This window comes from Schistocerca gregaria, chromosome X, assembly GCF_023897955.1.
Source record: "Schistocerca gregaria isolate iqSchGreg1 chromosome X, iqSchGreg1.2, whole genome shotgun sequence".
Lineage (NCBI taxonomy): Eukaryota > Metazoa > Arthropoda > Insecta > Orthoptera > Acrididae > Schistocerca > Schistocerca gregaria.
This window is the reverse complement of record NC_064931.1, coordinates 467,238,932-467,262,661: the sequence shown is the minus strand read 5'-3', so window position 1 is coordinate 467,262,661 and position 23,730 is coordinate 467,238,932. Positions and strand designations below refer to the sequence as shown.

Here is a 23,730-nt window from a genome sequence, read left to right as displayed (position 1 = left end):
CTGGCCTTGCAACACTAACCAAAACGGCCTTGCTGTGCTGTTACTGCGAACGGCTGAAAGCAAGATGAAACTAGAGCCGTAATTTTTCCCGAGGGCATGTCAGATCCCTTAATCGGGCAGGTAGGTAAGAAAATTTAAAAAGGGAAATGGATAGGTTGAAGTTAGATATAGTGGGAATTAGTGAAGTTCGGTGGCAGGAGGAACAAGACTTTTGTTCTGGTGAATATTGGGTTATAAATACAAAATCAAATAGGAGTAATGCAGGAGTGGGTTTAATAATGAATAAAAAAATAGGACTGCGGGTAAGCTACTACCAACAGCATAGTGAACGCATTATTGTGGCCAAGATAGACACGAAGCCCACGTCTACTACAGTAGTACAATTTATATGCCAACTAGCTCTGCAGATGGTGAAGACATTGATGAAATGTATGATGGGATAAAAGAAATTGTTCAGGCAGTGGAGGGAGACGAAAACTTAATAGTCATGGATGACTGGAATTCGAGAGTAGGAAAAGGGAGAGAAGGAAACATAGTGCGTGAATATGGATTGGGGGAGAGAAATGGAAGAGGAAGCCGTCTGGTAGAATTTTGCACAGAGCATAAACTAACCATAGCTAACACTTGGTTCAAGAATCATGAAAGAAGGTTGTATACATGGAGAACCCTGGAGATACTAGAAGGTTTCAGATAGATTATATAATGGTAAGACACAGATGTAGGAACCAGATTTTAAATTGTAAGACATTTCCAGGGGCCGATATGGGCTTTGACAACAATCTATTCGTTATAAACTGTAGATTAAAACTGAAGAAACTGCAAAAAGTTTGGAATTTAAGGATATGGGACATGGATAAACTGAAAGAAACAGAGGATGTACAGAGTTTCAGGTAGAGCATAAGGAAACAATTGACAGAAATGGGGAAAGGAAATACAGTAGAAGAAGAATGGGTAGCTCTGAGGGATGAAGTAGTGAAGGCAGCAGAGGATCAAATAGGTAAAAAGACGAGGGGTAGTAGAAATCCTTGGGTAACAGAAGATATATTGAATTTAACTGATGAATGGAGAAAATATAAAAATGCAGTAAATGAAGCAGGCAAAAAGGAATACAAATGTCTCAAAAATGAGATCGGCAAGAAGTGCAAAATGGCTAAGCAGGGCTAGAGGGCAAATGTAAGGGTGTAGAGGCTTATCTCACTATGGGTAAGATAGATACTGCCTACAGGAAAATTAAAGAGACCTTTGGAGAAAAGAGAGCCACTTGCATGAATATCAAGAGCTCAGATGGAAACCCAGTTCTATGCAAAGAAGGGAAAGCAGAAAGATTGAAGGAGTATATAGAGGGTCCATACAAGGGCGATATAGTTGAGGACAATATTATGGAAATGGAAGAGGATGTAGATGAAGATGGAGTGGGAGATATGATACTGCGTGAAGCGTTTGACAGAGCACTGAAAGCCCTGAGTCGAAACAAGGCCCCGGGAGTAGACAACATTCCATTAGAACTACTGACGGCTTAGGGAGAGCCAGTCCTGACAAAACTCTACCATCTGGTGAGCAAGATGTATGAGACAAGCGAAATACCCTCAGAGTTCAAGAAGAATATAATACTTCCAATCCCAAAAAGCAGGTGTTGACAGATGTGAAAATTACCGAACTATCAGTTTAATAAGTCACAGCTGCAAAATACTTACGCGAATTCTTTACAGACGAATGGAAAAACTGCTAGAAGCCGACCTCAGCGAAGATCAGTTTGGATTCCGTAGAAATGTTGGAACACGTGAGGCAATACTGACCCTACGACTTATGTTAGAAAATAGATTAAGGAAAGGCAAACCTACATTTCTAGCATTTGTAGACTTACAGACAGCTTTTGGCAATGTTGACTGGAATACTCTCTTTCAAATTCTCTAGGTGGCAGGGGTAAAATACTGCGAGCGAAAGGCTATTTACAATTTGTACAGAAACCAGATGGCGGTTATAAGAGTCGAGGGACATGAAAGGGAAGCAGCGGTTGGGATGGGAGTGGGACAGGGTTGTAGCCTGTCCCCGATGTTATTTAATCTGTAGAATGAGCAAGCAGTAAAGGAAACTAAAGAAAAGTTCGGTGTTGGTATTAAAGTCCATGGAAAAGAAATAAAAACGTTGAGGTTCGCCGATGACATTGTAATTCTGTCAGAGAAAGCAAAGGACTTGGAAGAGCAGTTGAACGGAATGGACAGTGTCTTGAAAGGAGGATATAAGATAAATACTAACAAAAGGAAAACGAGAATAATGGAATGTAGTCGAATTAAGTCAGGTGATGCTGAGGGAATTAGATTAGGAAATGAGTCACTTAAAGTAGTAAAGGAGTTTTGCTATTTTGGGAGCAAAATAACTGATGATGGGCGAAGAAGAGAGGATATAAAATGTCGACTGGCAATGGCAAGGAAAGCGTTTCTGAAGAAGAGAAATTTGTTAACATCGAGTATAGATGTAAGTGTCAGGAAGTCACTTCTGAAAGTATTTATATGGAGTGTAGCCATGTATGGAAGTGAAACATGGACGATAAATGGTTTGGACAAGAAGAGAATAGAAGCTTTTGAAATGTGGTGCTACAGAAGAATGCTGAAGATTAGATGGGTAGATCACAAAACTGATGAGGAGGTACTGAATAGATTTGGGGAGAAGAGGAGTTCGTGGCACAACTTGACAAGAAGAAAGGACCTGTTGGTAGGACATGTTCTCAGGCATCAAGGGATCACAAATTTAGCATTGGAGGGCAGCGTGGAGCGCAAAAATCGTAGAGGGAGACCAAGAGATGAATACACTAAGCGGATTCAGAGGGATGTAATTTGCAGTAAGTACTGGGAGATGAAGAAGCTTTCACAGGATAGAGTAGCATGGAGAGCTGCATCAAACCAGTCTCAGGACTGAAGACAACAACAATAAATTCCGCTAACTTATCATATTTATCTGAAGCCAAATTTCCCTAAATTCTAGCCTCACCCATTAGATTTGATGTAATGAACCCAATTTTCTGTTGGTCATTCCAAGATTTGGGCAACACGTCTTAAAAGTCATTCCAAAATCCCTATGTATTTCCATTTTTACTCGGATCTAACCACAAAAATTTTCGATGAGTGACATAAGTAATTTATGGTGGATCTATTACACCATTAAAAACAATACTGCATCTACATCTACATCTACATGACTACTCTGCAATTTACATTTAAGTGCTTGGCAGAGGGTTCATCGAACCACAATCATACTATCTCTCTACTATTCCACTCCCGAACAGCGAGCGGGAAAAACGAACACCTAAACCTTTCTGTTCGAGCTCTGATTTCTCTTATTTTGATGATCATTCCTACATATGTAGGTTGGGCCCAACAAAATATTTTCGCATTCGGAAGAGAAAGTTGGTGACTGAAATTTCGTAAAAAGGTCTCGCCGCGACGAAAAACGTCTATGCTGTAATGACTTCCATCCCAACTCGTATATCATATCTGCCACACTCTCTCCCCTATAACGTGATAATACAAAACGAGCTGCCCTTTTTTGCACCCCCTCGATGTCCTCCGTCAATCCCACCTGGTAAGGATCCCACACCGCACAGCAATATTCTAACAGAGGACGAACGAGTGTAGTGTAAGCTGTCTCTTTAGTGGACTTGTTGCATCTTCTAAGTGTCCTGCCAATGAAACGCAACCTTTGGCTCGCCTTCCCGACAATATTATCTATGTGGTCCTTCCAACTGAAGTTGTTCGTAATTTTAACACCCAGGTACTTAGTTGAATTGACAGCCTTGAGAATTGTACTATTTATCGAGTAATCGAATTCCAAAGGATTTCTTTTGGAACTCATGTGGATCATCTCACACTTTTCGTTATTTAGCGTCAACTGCCACCTGACACACCATACAGCAATCTTTTCTAAATCGCTTTGCACCTGATACTGGTCTTCGGATGACCTTACTAGACGGTAAATTACAGCATCATCTGCGAACAGTCTAAGAGAACTGCTCAAATTGTCACCCAGGTCATTTATATAGATCAGGAACAGTAGAGGTCCCAGGACGCTTCCCTGGGGAACACCTGATATCACTTCAGTTTTACTCGATGATTTGCCGTCTATTACTACGAACTGCGACCTTCCTGACAGGAAATCACGAATCCAGTCGCACAACTGAGACGATACCCCATAGCTCCGCAGCTTGATTAGAAGTCGCTTATGAGGAACGGTGTCAAAAGCTTTCCGGAAATCTAGAACTACGGAATCAACTTGAGATCCCCTGTCGATAGCGGCCATTACTTCGTGCGAATAAAGAGCTAGCTGCGTTGCACAAGAGCGATGTTTTCTGAAACCATGCTGCTTACGTGTCAATAGATCATTCCCTTCGAGGTGATTCATAATGTTTGAATACAGTATATGCTCCAAAACCCTACTGCAAACCGACGTCAATGATATAGGTTTGTAGTTAAATGGATTACTCCTACTACCCTTCTTGAACACTGGTGCGACCTGCGCAATTTTCCAATCTGTAGGTACAGATCTATCGGTGAGCGAGCGGTTGTATATGAGTGCTAAGTAGGGAGCTATAGTGTCAGCGTAATCTGAAAGGAACCTAATCGGTATACAATCTGGACCTGAAGACTTGCCCGTATCAAGCGATTTGAGTTGCTTCGCAACCCCTAAGGTATCTACTTCTAAGAAACTCATTCTAGCAGATGTTCGTGTTTCAAATTCTGGAATATTCCATTCGTCTTCCCTGTGAAGGAATTTCGGAAAACTGCGTTCAGTAACTCCGCTTTAGCGGCACACTCGTCGATAACAGTACCATCGGCACTGCGCAGCGTCTTGCCGCTTGTGTACTTTACATAAGACCAGAATTTCTTCGGATTTTCTACCAAATTTCGAGACAATGTTTCGTTTTGGAACCTATTAAAGGCATCTCGCATCGAAGTACGTGCCAAATTTCGCGCGTCTGTAAATTTTAGCCCATCTTCGGGATTTCGCGTTCTTCTGAATTTCGCATGCTTTTTCCGTTGCCTCTGCAACAGCGTTCGGACCTTTTTTGTCTACACTAGTGTTGTTAACACTTAGCTCTATTCTTGTTGGTCCATCTCCATGGCTACACAACCGGTCATCTACATCTGCACTAAACTGATTGATGTGTTAGATAGTGAGATTTTCACTCTGCAGCGGAGTGCACGCTGAAATGAAACTTCCTGGCAGATTAAAACTGTGTGCCGGACCGAGACTCGAACTCAGGACCTTTGCATTACGCGGGCAAATGCTCTATCATCTGAGCTACCCAAGCACGACTCACCACCCCTCCTCACAGCTTAATTTCTATCAGTACCTCGTCTCCTATCTTTCCAATTTTACAGAAGCTCTTCTTTGAATCTTGCAGAACTAGCACTCCTGGAAGAATGGATATTGCGGAGACATTGCTTAGCCACAGCCTGAGGGATGTTTCCAGAATGAGAATTTCACTCTCAGTGAAGATAGTAAACAGGCCACGAATGTGTACAGTATCGCTACTATTCGAATCTCGCGCTTTAACATCTGCATTGTCACCCCACAATGGACTTCCTGGACACTGAAACACTGTTCTTAGTTGTTCTAAGTTAGCGTCCTTGATCTTATATTTGGGCCTCATGAGCACGTTTTCTGTGTCATCTTGGATTTACCTCGCACTGGTGGTAAAGTGTATGTTATAGTGGTCACTGGATGTCATTCCACTCGCAGCCTTCCAGTCTTTCACATGGCGCGTCACTGCCGTATTTGCTAAAGTGACGTCAATATTTGACGTTGCTCCGACTCTCCCTTCGTAGGTTGAGAGATTGTGAAGTGCATTCAGTACCTGCAGGTTGAGTTCCATAATGGCTTCTAGGTGTCTTCCACGGTCATCAGTCAGTCGGCTATGCCACAAACTGAATTCGCATTTACATCAACGGAATACACAAGAGACTTAGTTCGTTCTAGGCTACTAATATCCTTTTGTCTTAGCAGGCACTCGTCGATCTCTTCACGAAACTGAAAATACGTCGAAACCAGGATGAAACTCTCCCTACCGGTTAATATTTCCGTACAGAGTACGTTTTCTGAACAGTACTGTTAATTATTTATCACTGTTGTGACCTGAAGTACTATTATTGCTGCCATAGGGCGCTGCCCTTGTGTGACTACCCAGTCAGTTATAAGCATACTGGGAATCTTTCATACCGTCGTATACGATCTTGGAGGTACAATACATCTAACTGCAACCCCTCTGCCACTCTTGTAGCCTCATGCAATGCGCTGACATTTCTCAAGGCATTAAGCTGCCCTATCTTTATGTCCATTACATTAGGGGTGACGGATATATGTATTCGACAGTGTTGCCCTACACGCCTTCAATCGAATGCTATAAGACCATGCGTCATCACAAAGTGCTTGTACGAGGTATCTAAGGAGAATGATTCGTTTCTTCTGGCTGAAACCTGTTTCAGTAACTTCTCCTCATTTTCAAGTTCTGTGGGATAGATTGTTTACTTTGAGATGGATTCTGTCTACGAAATCAGATGCAAAAAAAGAATGCTGTATACTGGATGCTGGATGCTTATACCTTAGTAGATGTCTTAGCGCTGTAGTAAGCGTCACCGGCTTCTCCAGTCTAATGAATTGCATAACACTCTCAGTACTTTCATAAATCTGTCGCGGATCTGTTCTGGTCTGTTTTTGATTGTTTGCTTCTTTGTAGAAGGTAAATTTTCCCTGCACGAGATGGCTCTGAGTCTCGTATTGTTTTTGTTGCAGATTCATTTCCAGCATTGTCGAATCTTTTTAATTTTTTACTTCAGCACGTAGCGCAGTATATTCCTCAGGATGTGTGCTGTCGCATTCGACGAACAACTGTACAGTTTGTGTCACCAAATCCTGTTCGCCTTTATCCTATGTCACTCCTAAATCTGTCTCTAATCTTGCTTTTCTGTTATATCGGAATATACAAGGTGGTCCATTGATCGTGACCGGGCCAAATATCTCACGTAATAACCGTCAAACGAAAAAACTACAACGAACGAAACTTGTCTAGCGTGAAGGGGGAAACCAGATGGCGCTATGGTTGGCCAACTAGATGGCGCTGCCGTAGGTCAAACGGATATCAACTGCGTTTTTTTTTAATAGGAACCCCCATTTTTTACTACATATTCGTGCAGTACGTAAACAAATATGAATGTTTTAATTGGACCACTTTCTTCGCTTTGTGTTAGATGGCGCTGTAATAGTCACAATCATATGGCTCACAATTTTAGACGAACTTTTGGTAACAGGTAGGTTTTTAAATTAAAATACAGAACGTAGGAACGTTTGAACATTTTATTTCGGTTGTTCCAATGTGATACATGTGTCTTTGGGAACTTATCATTTCTGAGAAGGCATGCTGTTACACCGTGATTGCCTGTAAATACCACATTAAATGCAATAAATGCTCAAAATGATGTCCGTCAATCTCACTGCATTTGGCAATACGTGTAACGACATTCCTCTCAACAGCGAGTAGTTCGCCTCCCGTAATGTTCGCACATGCATTGATAATGCGCTGACGCATGTTGTCAGGAGTTGTCGGTAGAACACGGTAGCAAATATCCTTCAACTTTCCCCACAGAAATAAATCCGGGGACGTCAGATCCTGTGAACGTGCGGGCCATGGTATGGTGCTTCGACGACCAATCTACCTGTCATGAAATATGCTATTCAGTAAAGTTCCAACCGCACGCGAGCTATGTGCCGGACATCCATCATGTCGGAAGTACATCGCCATTCAGTGAAATGCAGTGAAATATCTTGTAGTAACATCGGTATAACATTATGTAGGAAATCAGCATACATTGCACCATTTGGATTGCCATCGACAAAATGGGGCCAATTATCCTTCCTCCCATAATGCCGCACCGTACATTAACCCGTCAAGGTCGCTGATGTTCCACTTGTCGCAGCCATCGTGGATTTTCCGTTGCCCAATAGTGCATATTATACCGGTAAACGTTACCGCTGTTGGTGAATGACGCTTCGTTGCTAAATAGAACGAGTGGAAAAAATCTGTCATCGTCCAGTAATTTCTCTTGTGCCCGCTGGCAGAACTGTACACGACGTTCAAAGTCGTCGCCATGCAATTCCTGGTCCATAGAAATATGGAATCGATGTTGATGTACATTCTCAACACCGACGTTTTTCAGATTCCCTATTCTCTCGCATTTTGTCTGCTACTGATATGCGGACTAGCCACGACAGCAGCTAAAACACCTGCTGGGCATCATCATCATTTGTTGCAGCTCGTGGTTGACGTTTCACATGTGGTTGAACACTTCTTGTTTCCTTAAATAACGTAACTATCGGGCGAACGGTTCTGACACTTTGATGATGTCGTCCAGGATACCGAGCAGCATACATGGAACACGCCCGTTAGGCATTTTGTTCACAATAGCAACACATAAACACGATATCGATCTTTTCCTCATTTAGTAAACGGTCCATTTTAACACGGGTAATGCATCACGAAGCAAATACCGTCCGCACTGGCGGAATGTTACGTGATACCACTTACTTATACGTTTGTGACTATTACAGCGCCATCTACCACAAAGCGAAAAAAGTGGTCCAACTACAACATTCATATTTCTTTACGTACTGCACGAATATGTAATAAAATGGGGGTTCCTATTTTAAAAAATACAGTTGATATCCGTTTGACCTATGGCACCGCCATCTAGCGGGCCAACCATAGCACCATCTGGTTTCCCCCTACAAGCTAGACGAGTTTCGTCCTCTGCAGTTTTTACGTTGGATGCATATTTCGTGACATATTTGGCCCGGTCACTATGAATGGACCACCCTGCAAATGAATTTTTGGAAAAAATTATTTCCTTCGTTTTCTTAGGTGGATGATGCTCTACTTCGGTCTTTGTCGCAAGCTCTATTCCGTGGTACTTACTGCTACCTTTCTGCCTGAAATTCATCCCTCTTCTGGCAGCCCTCCTCCTCCTCGATGGTGATTTATGTTTCTTACGTAGACCGACTTGTTAGTGTCTTTAGAGTCCTCATTGCTGTCTACTGTGATGAGAGGCCTACCTGTAATCCGTTCTTAAAATCTGCCTTGTTGGGAAGATTTGATAAGTGTGACATTCGTTTCTGTTCCCTGTTCATTTTTACCCCTATATTTGCATAACCCACACACTCCCGCTTGTTTGATTTGATTACAGTCTGATCTTATATGGGCCTCTTCCCCACAATGTCCACAAATTACTACTTATTTATCTCAATTTCTTGCCAAATAACCAAGGTCTTGACATTGAACCCACCGCTTCTCTACTAGATAGTCTTTCACTGAAACTGAACGAAACAAAAAAAACCAAGATATTTTTATTTGTTATTTTACTTTTGCGGACAATAGAACAATGTTGTTCGTTCGCATAAAACCAAAAATGGAAAATACTCTTATCGTGGGTAGCAAAAAATGAACTGCAAGGCTGCGGAACCAATTCACGGAGTGAGTTATCGTCTACGTGTAGTGCATCTCACCCAGGAACATCGTGTGCGTTGTTATTCAGTCAGAAGTGGCCCGTGTGAGGGTCAGAATTCGCTGGACCAAGTGCTACACGCCTACTGCCGCACCACAAAGGATGCGATGATCGTCCGTGTCTGGTACCCCGCATGTGATGCAAAGCAGTGAGTCGGCGAGGTGAACTTGGAGACGAGAACGGTGAGACTGTTTTCAGTTGATGGTGACATACCATGTGGAGCGTACAGCAGTGTGAAGAAAAGGGGAGCTCACCGCCTGCCATATGTTGCGTCACCTGTAGTGCAGGTACATCGGTTCTGTCGAAATGGGGGGGGGGGGGGGCAGTTGCATCTTAGCGTACTCTACATTCATCGACAATAAACGTGCTGGCGGCAAAGAGGCTGAAAAGCAGGTGTGCTCCATAAGAAAGAACCCGATGTCCTAGAAGTGCGCTCAGATGTCCTACGTCATCTGAGAAGCCAATGAGGCAAGTGCATATGCATCAAGCAGTAAGCTGGTAAGACACGTCGGAAAACACAACCACTTTGTCGACTGACATAAAGAACCCGAGCTCTGTCTGAAACATGGTGTAACACACACACACACACACACACACACACACACACACACACACACACACACACACAAGCCTGAAGATGGGTGGGAAAATCATAATGGACTTTGAAAATCATCCTCTCCCTAATAAAGGAACCCGTCGCAACTAACATGCGGCAAGCCAGGGCGTGCAGGACCAGAAGAGTTTTCGCCACATGTGTCACCCGAAACGCTGTCTGGGTGTTGACATAGAGCGTACGCTGCAGCACGTCAAGTGTGCGGAGCCAATGTTCAACGAAGCCAAAGCGCATCCGTTGCAGCAGCCCCATGTCAGCCGTAAAATCGATGCAAAGGCAGCTTAAGGTGTCGGACACACTGAGCGGATCAATAATCCCCTCAGGTAAGCCTGTACAATATATATATTTATAGCTCCAGATTTACGCACATTAAGGGAGCTGCCCGACGCCTCGCCGTAGGGTGCCACCCACGCAAGTACCACGAAAGTATCGTAGGCCCTTCAAAGGCACAGGAGCGATTTGCCTGCATAGGCGGTGAAGTAAAATCGATATCCACCCGACGACATCCCCTTCAGTGGTTGTCGTAGGTTATATAACAAATGGTCTAGAGCAGTGCTTCCCAAACTGTGCGTCGCGACACACTAGTGGGTCGCGAGACCTATTTAGTCGGGTCGCCGGACGATTTTGAAAATAGCTAAATAAAATATATAACCGACTGAAAATATGAAATATTATTTCAAACGGAAAGTTTTATAATCAGAACAGATATATACAAAATCATTGTAAGCAATAAACTATTGTCGCTTAATAACGTGCTCTAGGCGAAACGAGAACAACACAGGCGCAGGACCCATCGATAATTTGCAATAATGCAACACCGCTTTCCCTTCCACTTAGCACAATGTCACTCATGACTGTGAGAGCGTGCTTCGTTTGTATGTTGGAATAGCGTGTGCATGTGTGTTCATTGTGACAGCTTGTTTTATTTTATTTCACTTTGGACACTTGTATTAAAACTGGATCGTGCCGTAAAAGACAGAGTGTATGTAATTACGACGAAACTTCCGCATGTGGTACCAGTGCATCACGTAATACACCGAAAGGTGACTGTGTTAGTTAGGTTAGTGAACTGACAGTTGGGCCGTCCCCACATACCGAAATCAAAATAATCTGATCGTTCCATGTTAATCCCACTGATAGTTGTTTGGTATTCAAGAGTGTTACTTTATTTTGATTTCTTGTTGTCGGTATTACACTAATGGCCATTAAAATCGCTACATCAACAAGAAATGCTGATGATAAACGGGTATTCATTGGACCTATATATCATACTAGAACTGACATATGATTACATCTTCACGCAATTTGGCTGCATAGATCCTGAGAAATCAGTACCCAGAACAACCACCTCTGGCCGTAATAACGGCCTTGATACGCCTGGGCATTGAATCAAACAAAGCTTGGATGGCATGTTTTCAATTGGTGAGAGATCTGGAGAACGTGCTGGCCAGGAAAGGAGTCAAACATTTTCTGTATCCAGAAAGGCCCTACAGGACCTTCAACATGCGGTCGTGCATTACCCTGCCGAAATGTAGGGTTTCGCAGGGATCGAATGAAGGGTAGAGCCACCTGTCGTAACACATCTGATATGTAACGTCCACTGTTCAAAGTGACGTCAATGTGAACAAGAGGTGGCCGAGACGTGTAACCAATGGCACCCCATACCATCATGCCGGGTGATACGCCAATATGACGATGACGAACACATGCATCCAATGTGCGTTCACTGCGATGTCGCCAAACACGGATGCGACCATCATGATGCTGTAAACAGAAACTGGATTCATCCGAAAAAATGACGTTTTGCCATTGGTGCACCCAGGTTCGTCGTTGAGTGCACCATCGCAGGCGCTCCTGTCTGTGATGCAACATCAAGGGTAAATGCAGCCATGGTCTCCGAGCTGATAGTCCATGCTGCTGCAAACGTCGTCGAACTGTTCGTACAGATGGTTGTTGTGTTGCAAACGTCCCCATCTGTTGACTCAGAGATCGAGACGTGGCTGCACGATCCGTTACAGCCATGCGGATAAGATGCCTGTCATCTCGACTGCTGGTGATACAAGGCCGTTGTGATCCGGCACGGCGTTCCGTATTACCCTCCTGGACCCACCGATTCCATATTTGATAACAGTCATTGGATCTCGACTAACGCAACCGCGATAGGCTACAATCCGACCTTCATCAAAGTCGGAAACGTGATGGTACGCATTTCCCGTCCTTACATGAGGCATCACAACAACTTTTAACCAGGCAACGCCGGTCTACTGCTGTTTGTGTATGAGAAATCGGTTAGAAACTTTCCTCATGTCAGCACGTTGTAGGTGTCGCCACCGGCGCCAACCTTGTGTGAATGCTCTGAAAAGCTAATCGTTTGCATATCACAGCATCTTCTTCCTGTCGGTTAAATTTCGCTTCTGTAGCAAGTCATCTTCGTGGTGTAGCAATTTTAATGGCCAGTAGTGTACTTTCCAAGATTTACTGATGGACTACTATGGATAATATATCCGTTTTGAAGAGGGCAACCTGAAAAAGTTAAGACTGGCGGTATCTGAAGAAGACTCCCTGATAGAACTATCGTGTGATTCTTCTTTGAAATGTTTATTTCAAGAATTTATCCTATTTAGTATGAAATGAAAGGGAGAGTACTGAGTGCTTGCAAAAATAGCTTTGAAGAATCTAATGGGATTCACAACTACTTACTTATGTCAAGGTGCCTTTTCCAGATTCGTTAAAAAAAATATATAGAAACAAACTTTTGGTGGAAAAAGATTTAGACTAAAGGTAACAAGCTTCAATCCAGTTATAGAAAGTATAATTAACTTCAAGACTAAAATTTACTACAAATCTTATTAAGTTCACCATTTAATTTGCATGAAACAAAATTCTTGTAGATCAAAATATTGTTTCTTTTCTTTAATTATGTTCCCTTCACCATTTTCAAAATTATTACTCAGCAAAGCATTTTTTATACAATACTAAGGTCAATTTCATATCACATATAATTTTTATATTACTATTAACTACTGCCTGCTGACTGTCATGGTAGAGTATACATGTGTATATAATGGGTCGTAAAAATGTTTTCAGAAAAACATTCGGCTGCGTTACAAAAAGTTTGGGAATCACTGGTCTAAAGTGAAGGCGTACAGCAGAGCCCACAGGAGGCACCCCTGTCGGATCGGGTGCATGATCAGGACGAGCTGAGTGAGCCTTCCATTGTATAGCACCCGATATGTTGCACTGCGCAGGAGACGTATAGCCACCACGACAATAGTTTCTAGGTATCCTATATGAAGGAGGACAACCGTAAGAATTATTGGCCCGATTAATTACCTGACTGAAGTCTATGGCTCCATAGCCACTGGCAAATGGTGAGCTCGAGCGAGGGCAGTCAGATTCCAGTAGCAGCTGAGCACTGTCCAAATATTGTACGTTCCGCCTATCGACGCCTGATCATAGGACACGACATGACTGGCAGTCCTCTTAAGTCGTGCTGTCAAATGATCTCTAAAGATCTTACTGTTGCTATTTAGCAGGATCGGGGGCGATAGTCACTAATGTGCGGACTCCATGGTGTTTCTGAATAGGGGCAATGAGGCCCCTCACTGTCAGGGCCATCAGTTCCCGCACATAAGAGTCTACGTGGACGCTAAGAGATTTCGGGAATCACAACAAAATTCAAGGGGGATGCTGTCAGGGCCAGGTGACGCTTTAGCGGCCCCCTCTCAGGTAGCATCGAGGACTTTGTCTTCTGTGAATGATACCTCCAATTACAATACTGCGTCCTGTGGTACCGTGCCGAACGTGAGTCAAGTGACTACTTCAATGACAGCTGGTGAATGAAGGTGGTTAACGTACAACATAGCGTAACGGGTGCATAGGGTGCGTAAAATGCTGCATTGGGTGTCATGTTGCCTGCCTCCGTCATTGGTGATGGATCGAATCAGCGCCAAGTACTGTCGTCAGCTGTCTGCTGGATGGTGGTACATAGATGAAACTTCCCAAGGGACCATACGGTCACAATTCGGGTTCCAAAACCTTCCCTTCAAGATAGTGGCTGTGATCAGTGTTTTGGTGCAGTTCATACTGTACATCGTTCAGTCGAATATGGCATGATGGAGAAGTCTCTCAACACTTCATAATAAAAGTTCAGGGATTGCCTCCTCCAAGCTGCCGAGTTTCTGCCATATGCTATCATGGCCCGGCAAAGGCAAGGTTTTGTGCAGGACAGCCGCCACAACAGCGGAAACGGGTAAGTGCTACGGCGACATCGACACGAATACCAGGTCTCCTCCATAAGCTGCTAACAGTTGAGAGACACCAGTGCGATCACATTCAGTTTCCAAACACCCCTAACATGCCATATCCTCTTTACGGCTAAGGGTGACAGTGCAGACTTAAGATGCATGATTTGCAAAAATCAACAGAGGCCAAATCTTTGCCAATCGGGTTCCTTTCACCAGCGAGCGTAAGATATAAGGGCGATTAAGAAGATTGGTAGAAAGTGATGTGTACTGCGTGAAACTGGATCAGTCGCCATGAACGTATTCCTATGTGCCTACAACTTGGAGACGGTCGACGATCGCATTAAGTTCTGGGCAAGGCGAATGACGCGGCAGCTGATCTTTGGGGTGAAGGATGGAATTGAAATCACCGCCCAGCGCCAACTCATCTTGCCACCCCACAAAAAGCAGTAGGACCGACATCGCATAGAAGGCAGAGCATTCCCTTCGCCTCTCCATTCCTGAAGGAGGGACGGTTAACCCTTCACGCACGAGAATCGACGCACCTCTGATAGTATCCGAAGTGTGGGAGATGAAACATATGTACCCAAGCAGGTTAAGAAGACCATCGACTTGCACTTCTCGTAATAGGGCCACTTAAAAGGCTGACGCAAGTAGTATATTGTGGAGAAATCGCAGTATATATGGGGCACAGATAGCGCTGAAAATGATCGTAGCTAGGCAATATGGCTGTTCTGGCACTCGTTCTGTCCACGCACGAGGTTCACCAGTGGCGCCCGGCCGGGGCAGACCGTAAAAGACGGTCGAAGTCGCGGTATTCACTTTGATTATGTCGCCGTCGAAACGCGCCCACCCTCAGCATTCACAGGCCGTTCCCATTTCTCCCCTACGCCGTCCGCCCAAGATACATAAGCAGCACCAGAGCGATGTCCAGGTGTAGAATCATCAGGATGCCACCGCATCCAGACGCGACTTCGCACCAAAGGTTGCAGGCGACGGAAGAAAGGCGTCACAGGCTGTGGAGGACAAACAGATGAAGTTGAGTCTGAGGCATTCAACATTCTGACGGTTAGTTATATTAGTGTATCTACATTTCACACTTGTGATGGCTTATGTCACTTTTATATTAACCTGTGCTCTTATAATGCTAATCACTTAAATATGTTATCTAGACAAAGCAATTTTCATTACTCTAAATGAATTACACTACTGGCCATTTAAATTGGAGATGATAGAAGGTTACTCATTAGACAAATATAGTATACTAGAACTGACATGTGATTACATTTTCTCGAAATTTGGGTGCATACATCCTGAGAAATCAGTACCCAGAACAACCACCTCTGGCTGTAATAACGGCCTTGATACGCCTGGGCGTTCAGTCAAACAGATATTTGACGGCGTGTACAGGTACAGCTGCTCATGCAGCTTCAACACAATACCACAGTTTATCAAGAGTAGTGACTGGCGTATGCTGACGAGACAATTGCCCGGCCACCATTGACCACACGTTTTCAATTAGTGATAGATCTGGAGAATGTGCTGGCCAGAGCAGCAGTCGAACATTTTCTGTATCCAGAAAGGAGCTACAGGACCTGAAACATGCGGTCGTGCATTATCCTGCTGAAATGTAGGGTTTCGCAGGGATCGAATGAAGGGTAGAGCCACGGGTCGTAACACATCTGATATGTAACGTCCACTGTTCAAAGTGACGTCAATGTGAACAAGAGGTGGCCGAGACTTGTAACCAATGGCACCCCATACCATCACGCCGGGTTATACGCCAATATAACGATGACGAACACATGCATCCAATGTGCGTTCACCGCGATGTCGCCAAACACGGATGCGACCATCATGACGCTGTAAACAGAAACTGGATTCATCCGAAAAAATGACGTTTTGCCATTCGTGCACCAAGGTTCGTCTTTGAATATACCATCACAGACGCTCCTGTCTGTGATGCAGCGTCAAGGGTGACTGGAGCAATGGTCTCCGAGCTGATAGTCCATGCTGCTGCAAACGTCGTCGAACTGATCGTGCAGATGGTTGTTGTCTTGCAAACGTCCACATCTGTTGACTCAGAGATCGAGACGTGGCTGGACGATCCGTGGATAAGATGCCTGTCATCTAGTATGCTAGTGATACGAGGCCGTTGGGATCCAGCACGGCGTTCGGTATTAACCTCCTGAACCCGCCGATTCCATATTCTGCTAACAGTCATTGGATCTCGACCAACGTGACCAGCAATGTCACGATACGATAAACCTCAATCGCGATAGGCTACATTCCGACCTTTATCAAAGTCGGAAACGTGATGGAACGCATTTCTCCTCCCTACACGAGGCATCACAGCAACGTTTCACCGGGCAACGTCGGTCAGCTGCTGTTTGTGTACAAGAAATCAGTTGTAAACTTTCCTCATGTCAGCATGTTGTAGGTGTCGCCACCTACGCCAACCTTGTGTGAATGCTTTGGAAAGCTAATCATTTGCAGATCACAGCATCTTCTTCCTGTCGGTTAAATTTCGCGTCTTTAGCCCGTCATCTTAGTGGTGTAGCAATTTTAATGGACAGTAGCGTATTTCGAGAGCTGAGATTTCCTTCTATATACTTGTTGCGATAGAATTCACCGCCTCCTGCCGATTTTTAAAAATTGTTTCACCATTCAGAAATTACGCCGGACTGTCAATCTAACATGAAGAAATTAACTCTTACAAGAGCGCGAATGCACATAAATAACTTTCGGAAAGGTGTGCAATGTTATGAAAGGATCATGGTTGGGAAGGAGCCTGAGCAATCGTGTGTCGGCAGGAGGAAGAGACGAGACGCAGCCCGGCGCTGGAGCTGTGGCGGTTGGAGCAGCGCGTGCGCACAGCGGAGGCGGCGGCGCCGGCAGCGGCGCTGGGGCAGGCCGTGTCTCGGCGCGGCGCCGTGCGGCAGCGGCTGGCGGCTGTCGCAGCGCGCCTCAACGCGCTGCCTGACGCCGAGCCCGGCGCCGGCGCAGGCGCAGAGTCCGCCACCGACGCCACCGACGCCGCGGCGCGCGACGCCGTGCACCAGCTGCGCCTCCACCGCGCGCCGCAGAGGGCCGTCGAGCACGAGGAGTTCATCGCCAACATGAACCGCCAGGTCCGTTCTCGGCGAATGCTTTCCCACTCCTTAAATCCTAGCGATTTCGGGAGTTCTTTTTTAGGAGCGAGGAAATGAGCACAATAGATGTCGAATGGGAAAATTTTAAATACTGTATTGGTATTTGGTCACAGCTGTCGGCAATATTTAATTTTATTACTATTGTTTGTTATATCTGACTAGATTCCGAAACTGTAAGATATATTCAGGGGCACAAGTGGACCTTAACAACAATTTCATGGTTATAAACTGCAGAAGTACTTACACACAGATCAGGACTAAAGAAGATGGGGCCAGCACAAAATGAACAAACAGAATTGGATTATGAGTGCTCCATAGGCCAAATTAAGTATGACTGACTACAACATGTAAAGGAATACAATAGAAGACCAATGGGATGTTTTGAGAGATGGAAGAGTGAACACATCAGATGACCAAACTATCAAACATACTCACAACAATTTAATTAACGAAAGGAGAAAAATACAATACGCTGCAAACGCATCAGGCAGAAAGTGAACGGACGTGTGTAAAACATGAAATCGACTGAAAATGACTTCGCTATTGAACCTTGTATAGGAGAAAAATGAGACTGAAGAAATACCCTCAGACTCCAAGAAACAAGTAATAATCTCAACACTAAAGAATGCAGATGTAAATTACTATGGAACAATCACTTTAACAATTGTTGTTTGAAAAATTCGGACCCTAGGTATTTACAGAAGAATGGAATGTCTGGCAGAATATGTAGGAGAAAACCATTTAAGGTCCTACAGAAATACAGCCACACGCGAGGTAGCAGGGCCCCTTTGGATTATCTTGAAAGTTTTTTGGGATACAAACCGAAGAAAGGCCAACCTACATTTATGGACTTTATAGATTTAAAGAAAGTTTTTGACAATTTCGACTGAAATACACTCTTAGTAATTCAGAGAGTAGCAAGGATAAAATATGGGGAGCGAAGGTTAGCTACAGTTGTGCCGAAACCAGACCGCAGTTGTGAGACTCGAAGGATACGGAAAAGAGGCTGTAGTCGAAAAGGGAGTATTTCTACGGTGTAGCCCATCCCCAACTTTACAATGAGCAAGTAGTAAAGGAAAGCAAGAATACATTTGGAAATAGAATTAGCTCAGGAAGAAGAAATGTGAGCTCAGTTTAGTCGATGACGTTGTAATTCTGTTAGAGATGACAAAGGAATTGGATCAGTTCAACAAAATGGATACTGTCTTCAAATGAGATTATAATAATAATGTCAAGAAAAATAAAATAACTGGCATGGAAATGAATATAAGTAAATCGTAAGGAAATTGTTCTCATTAATTAATCCATTAACGATTCATCACTGTTATTCGACGGCAGGCTGAAAAGTACTGACTGCGAATTTTTTATGTGAAATCTCTTCAATCCTTTTACATGGAACAAACGTTATTAGCATTCTACATCTTTATGCTCCATGTCTACATATTTGAAGCCTTCTGCAGCCAGTTAACTTATAAGTCGGTGCGTGAGAAACAGCGTTCTGTATTCGAGTTTCGTGTTCGAAGTGTTCGGCCTCTCATAGAGCATCTTCTCCTGCAGCATTACAATGCCAGAACACACACGTGCGCTACGACATCTACAACAAATCGTCGCCTTGGGTTCAATGTCATCGATTAACCTCCGCCTTGGCCCCAGCCGATTTTCATCTGTTTCCAAAACGTAAAGAACACCTGCGATGACTTTACTTCGATAGTGATGAAGCGGCGCAAGCAGATGTGAGGTTGTGGTTCCGCCAACGAAGTCAAACATCGTGCAGTGACTATATCAAAAACTGGTGTTTCTTTGGCAGAACTGTGTTCATCGCCAGGACGACTATGTTCAGAAATAAATATATAGACACGTAGAATGAAGATTCAGGATCTTAATATCATTTGTTTTATTTAAAAATCTTTAAGAGGTTTCACAAAAAAATCGGAGGCATACATTTCCCGCACGCCCTTGTACGCTGCAGAATATTGAAGTATTATAAATGTATGAAAACATTACTGTTGTTGTCCCGCTAGATTAGTCTTCAAAATTAGCGAAGAACTATCGCAAAAATATTCTATCTTGGGAATTCGGTTTTAAAAGGTGCCAAACTGAACTGACGATCGTCAACAACGAACAACGGAAGACAGTTGCAAAGAGTGCGTGTTATGGTGACCTACCTCCAAAAGAAAATGTTGTGGTTGGCAGGAGAGCCAACACCGTGTTACTAGAGGAGGCCGAAAGGCACGCGATTTAGCTCACGCAGGCTGGCGTGACGTCTCGAACAGGACAAAAATTAGAAGTTAGAAACAACAGACGTAGCTGTTGGAATACTTAACTTTAATCCATTAATGACGAACGTCGCTCTTGACATTACATGATTCTCAGTATCAATAGTAACTGAAAATGGCGCATTGCTAGGTCGTAGCAAATGACATAGCTGAAGGCTATGTTAACTATCGTCTCGGCAAATGAGAGCGTATTTTGTCAGTGAACCATCGCTAGCAAAGTCAGCTGTACAACTGGGCCGAGTGTTAGGAAGTCTCTCTAGCCCTTCCGTGTGGCGGCGCTCGGTCTGCAATCGCTGATGGTGACGACACGCGGGTTCGACGTATACTACCAGACCGCGGTCGATTTAAAGGCTACCACCTAGCAAGTGTGGTGTCTGGCGGTGACACCACAGAAAATAAAACAACTGAACCCATACGACCAGTGGTTTGTTTTATTATACGTGGTTCAAATGGCTCTGAGCACTATGGGACTCAACTGCTGTGGTCATCAGTCCCCTAGAACTTAGAACTGCTTAAACCTAACTAACCTAAGGACATCACACACATCCATGCCCGAGGCAGGATTCGAACCTGCGACCGTAGCAGTCGCACGGTTCCGGACTGCGCGCCTAGAATCGCGAGACCACCGTGACCGGCTATTATACGTGGATCAGATATTCAATAATCTGCATACATGCCACAAAAGTGACAATGTATTTACAGTATTCTTGAAAGAAAGCATCAGTCGAGGTTCAGTTACTACAAGATGTTAACGCGAGACAGCAGTCCACATATAACAATAACGGAGCGCACGTGATTGCTGTTGCTGTTGCTGTCTTCATCAGTTGTAATCGCAACATTCTTATCACACTGACTGGGACTTTAAATCGCTTTTCAAATAATGTATTGAAGAGCGACACTTTAACACGATGTACTAAACTATACAGGAGAAACATTAGGAAAGTAACTCTGCCCCACGCTAACAGCGATGTGCACAGGCACACAGCAGCCACAGTCCTTCATAATGGGAGATCACTTTTGTTTTTATGATCAAGAAACTATGTGTCAATTTCTTGTATCACGTTCTTCGATGACACTTAACTGGCAATTAGAACAATGCAAATTATGTATTATCCTGCTGTTGTATGGTGAACTCAGGACTTCTCGTAACATGAATCACATTACCACCAAATACGTTTCCTCAGCTTCTTCCCTAAAACTTGCCAGCAGTTTCTTTTTTATCTTCAACCGTGCATTTTTATTGAATATTCCTGTCATTATCTGTACAATTACTTATTTGTTTGACTCAATCCATGAAATTAGAAAATAGGGCAAATTTCGAGCATCTAACTCTGTAAGTACGAGTGGGGTGGCCAGAAAGAGTCTGGAAAGCTTGTAAAAGCTTGTAGGTTCTGCTAAGAGAAAATTGTTAGGGCCCAAGCTGTATAATCTGCACTATTTCCGAGTTGATTAGAATTGAAGTTAGCCAATCAGCTATTGAGTGCGCAAATTCAAGTGGCCCGCCAGATACAATTAGTGTCAGCTGTTCTCGTAGCATAGATTATAGTGCACGAGACACTCAACATTTGGCTCAGACTCAATCCATACTGCTATCCCATTTCCAGTTTCTGTAACGCTTTCTTGATCGGTTTTAGGAAACCAAAAGAAAAACACACATGCCGACACTGACTTGATCTTCTGAACATAACAACATGATTGCCTAACTTCAGTGCTAGTTAACTCAGAAACGGTGCAACAGATCAAATATTTTCTTTACAATTATTCCTCAGTGTGGTATCACATATCGATAACACCCTACTGGTGTTTTAGTTGGCGGTGGAATTGCAAGTTTGCGTCAGACGCCGATAGTAGTCCTATGAGATCCAGCAGACACAATGGAGCACGCCTGTTGAACCACGCCTCCAATAGTTCTGGACTGCTAGCGCCCTCAGGTGCCGCGATAGAGGATGGCTGGTGGCAGCCAGACACTCCTTTCGCATTTGGAATCTCTTCTCTACGTGATGCTACACGGTACTGTTTGGTGTGCTTGTGCGTGTCGGGGTGGGGGTGGGGGTCTGAGTGTGTCAGTGGGTAGGTATGGGCGTGCGTGCGTTTACGCGTGAATTAAACGCAAGGTGAGATGATGCCTGGAATGATACCTGTACATGAGTCAATCTAGGCTGTACGTTAGAATGGTGAAAGAGAAGGAGGTACACTTACACTATGTGATCAAGAGTATCCCGACACCCCAAAAAAGATACATTTTTCATTTTAGGTGCATTGTGCTGCCACCTACTGCCAGGTACTCCATATCAGCGTTCTCATTATTCATTAGACATCGTGAGAGAGCAAAATGGGCAGCTCCGCGAAACTCACGGACTTCGCACGTGGTCAGGTGATGCGTGTCACTTGTATCATACGTCTGTACGCGAGATTTCCACACTCCTAAACATCCAAAGGTCAACTGTTTCCGATGTGATAGTGAAGCGTACAGGCTGACCTCGTCTGTTGACAGACAGAGACCACCGATAGTTGAAGAGGGTCTTAATGTGTGATAGGCAGACATCTACACAGAATATCACATAGGAATTCCTAATTGCATCAGGATTTACTTCAAGTATCATGACAGCTAGGCAGGAGGTGAGAAAACTTGGATCTCAAGGTCGAGCAGCTGGTCATAAGCCACACATCACGCCGGTAAATGCCAAACGACGCCTTGCTTGGCGTATGGAGCGTAAACATTGGAGGATTGAACAGTGGAAAAACTTTGTGTTGAGTGATGAATCACGGTACACAATGTGGTGATCCGATGGTAGGGTGTGGGTATGGTCAATGCTCGATGAACGTCATCTGTTAGCGTGTGTAGTGCCAACAGTAAAAATTGGAGGCTTTGGTGTTATGATTCGGTCGTGTTTTTCATGGAGGGGGCTTGCACCGCTTGTTGTTTTGCATGGCACTATCACAACACAGGCCAACATTGATGTTTTATGCACCTTCTAGCTTCCCACTGTTGAAGAGCAATTTCTGGATGCCAATTGCATCTTCCAACACGATCAAACATCTGTTCATCATGCACGGCCTGTGGCGCAGTGGTTAAACGACAATAACATCCATGTAATGGACTGGCCTGCACAGAGTCCTGACCTGAATCCACCTTTTGGATGTTTTGGAACGCCGACTTCGTGCCAGGCCTCACCGACCGACATTAATACCTCTCCTCAGTGCAGCACTCCGTGAAGAATTGGCTGCCATTCCCCAAGAAACTTTCCAGCACCCGATTGAACGTATGCCTGCGAGAGCGGAAGTTCTCATCAAGGCTAAGGGTGGGCCAACACCATATTGAATTCCAGCATTACCGATGGAGGGTGCCACGAATTTGTAAGTCATTTTCAGCCAGGTGTCCGGATACTTTTGATCATATAGTTTACCTGCATGTAATTGCCCAGCCTACACATAACAACATTTTAGCACAAACATAACTGACTGAGCATAAAAAACACCTATTAAGATAAATTTGAAAGTTATACCCAAAGAATTAAACTCACATAAATAATACTGTGAAAACCAAAATCGATCCTCTAAGTTATTTGTTTAGGCAGCTGTTCTTGATTCGAGTTCTGGAATATTTACTTCGTCTTTGGTGAACGAATTTCAGAATGCTGTGTTTACTAACACCGGTTTGGCAGCGCCGTCAGTGGTCGTATTTCCATAGCTACCTCGCAGAGAAGGCATTGGCTGTGCCTTGCCCCCAGTATACTTTAGATACATTCATTGTGAGAATTGGAACAAGTTTCTCTTGGGACAGAGAACAACAAATTTATTTGAGATACGATAAAAAAAAGAAAGAAAAAACCAGACCTCGGAATCTTGCCAAAGCTACTCAGGTACGTCTCCCATAGTACGGGCATCATAGTTCGT

General features: G+C 44.0%; 1 protein-coding gene across 1 annotated transcript in view; it reads left to right on the top strand.

The window, feature by feature from the left end:
• The window catches only part of LOC126298894 (uncharacterized), a 629,072-nt gene that overhangs the window by 199,352 nt on the left and 405,990 nt on the right, over nt 1-23,730 (top strand). Inside the window, exon 3 of the mRNA XM_049990433.1 lies at nt 17,219-17,536. Within this exon, the coding sequence (XP_049846390.1) occupies nt 17,219-17,536 (318 nt within the window). The remainder of the gene's footprint in view (nt 1-17,218; nt 17,537-23,730) is intronic.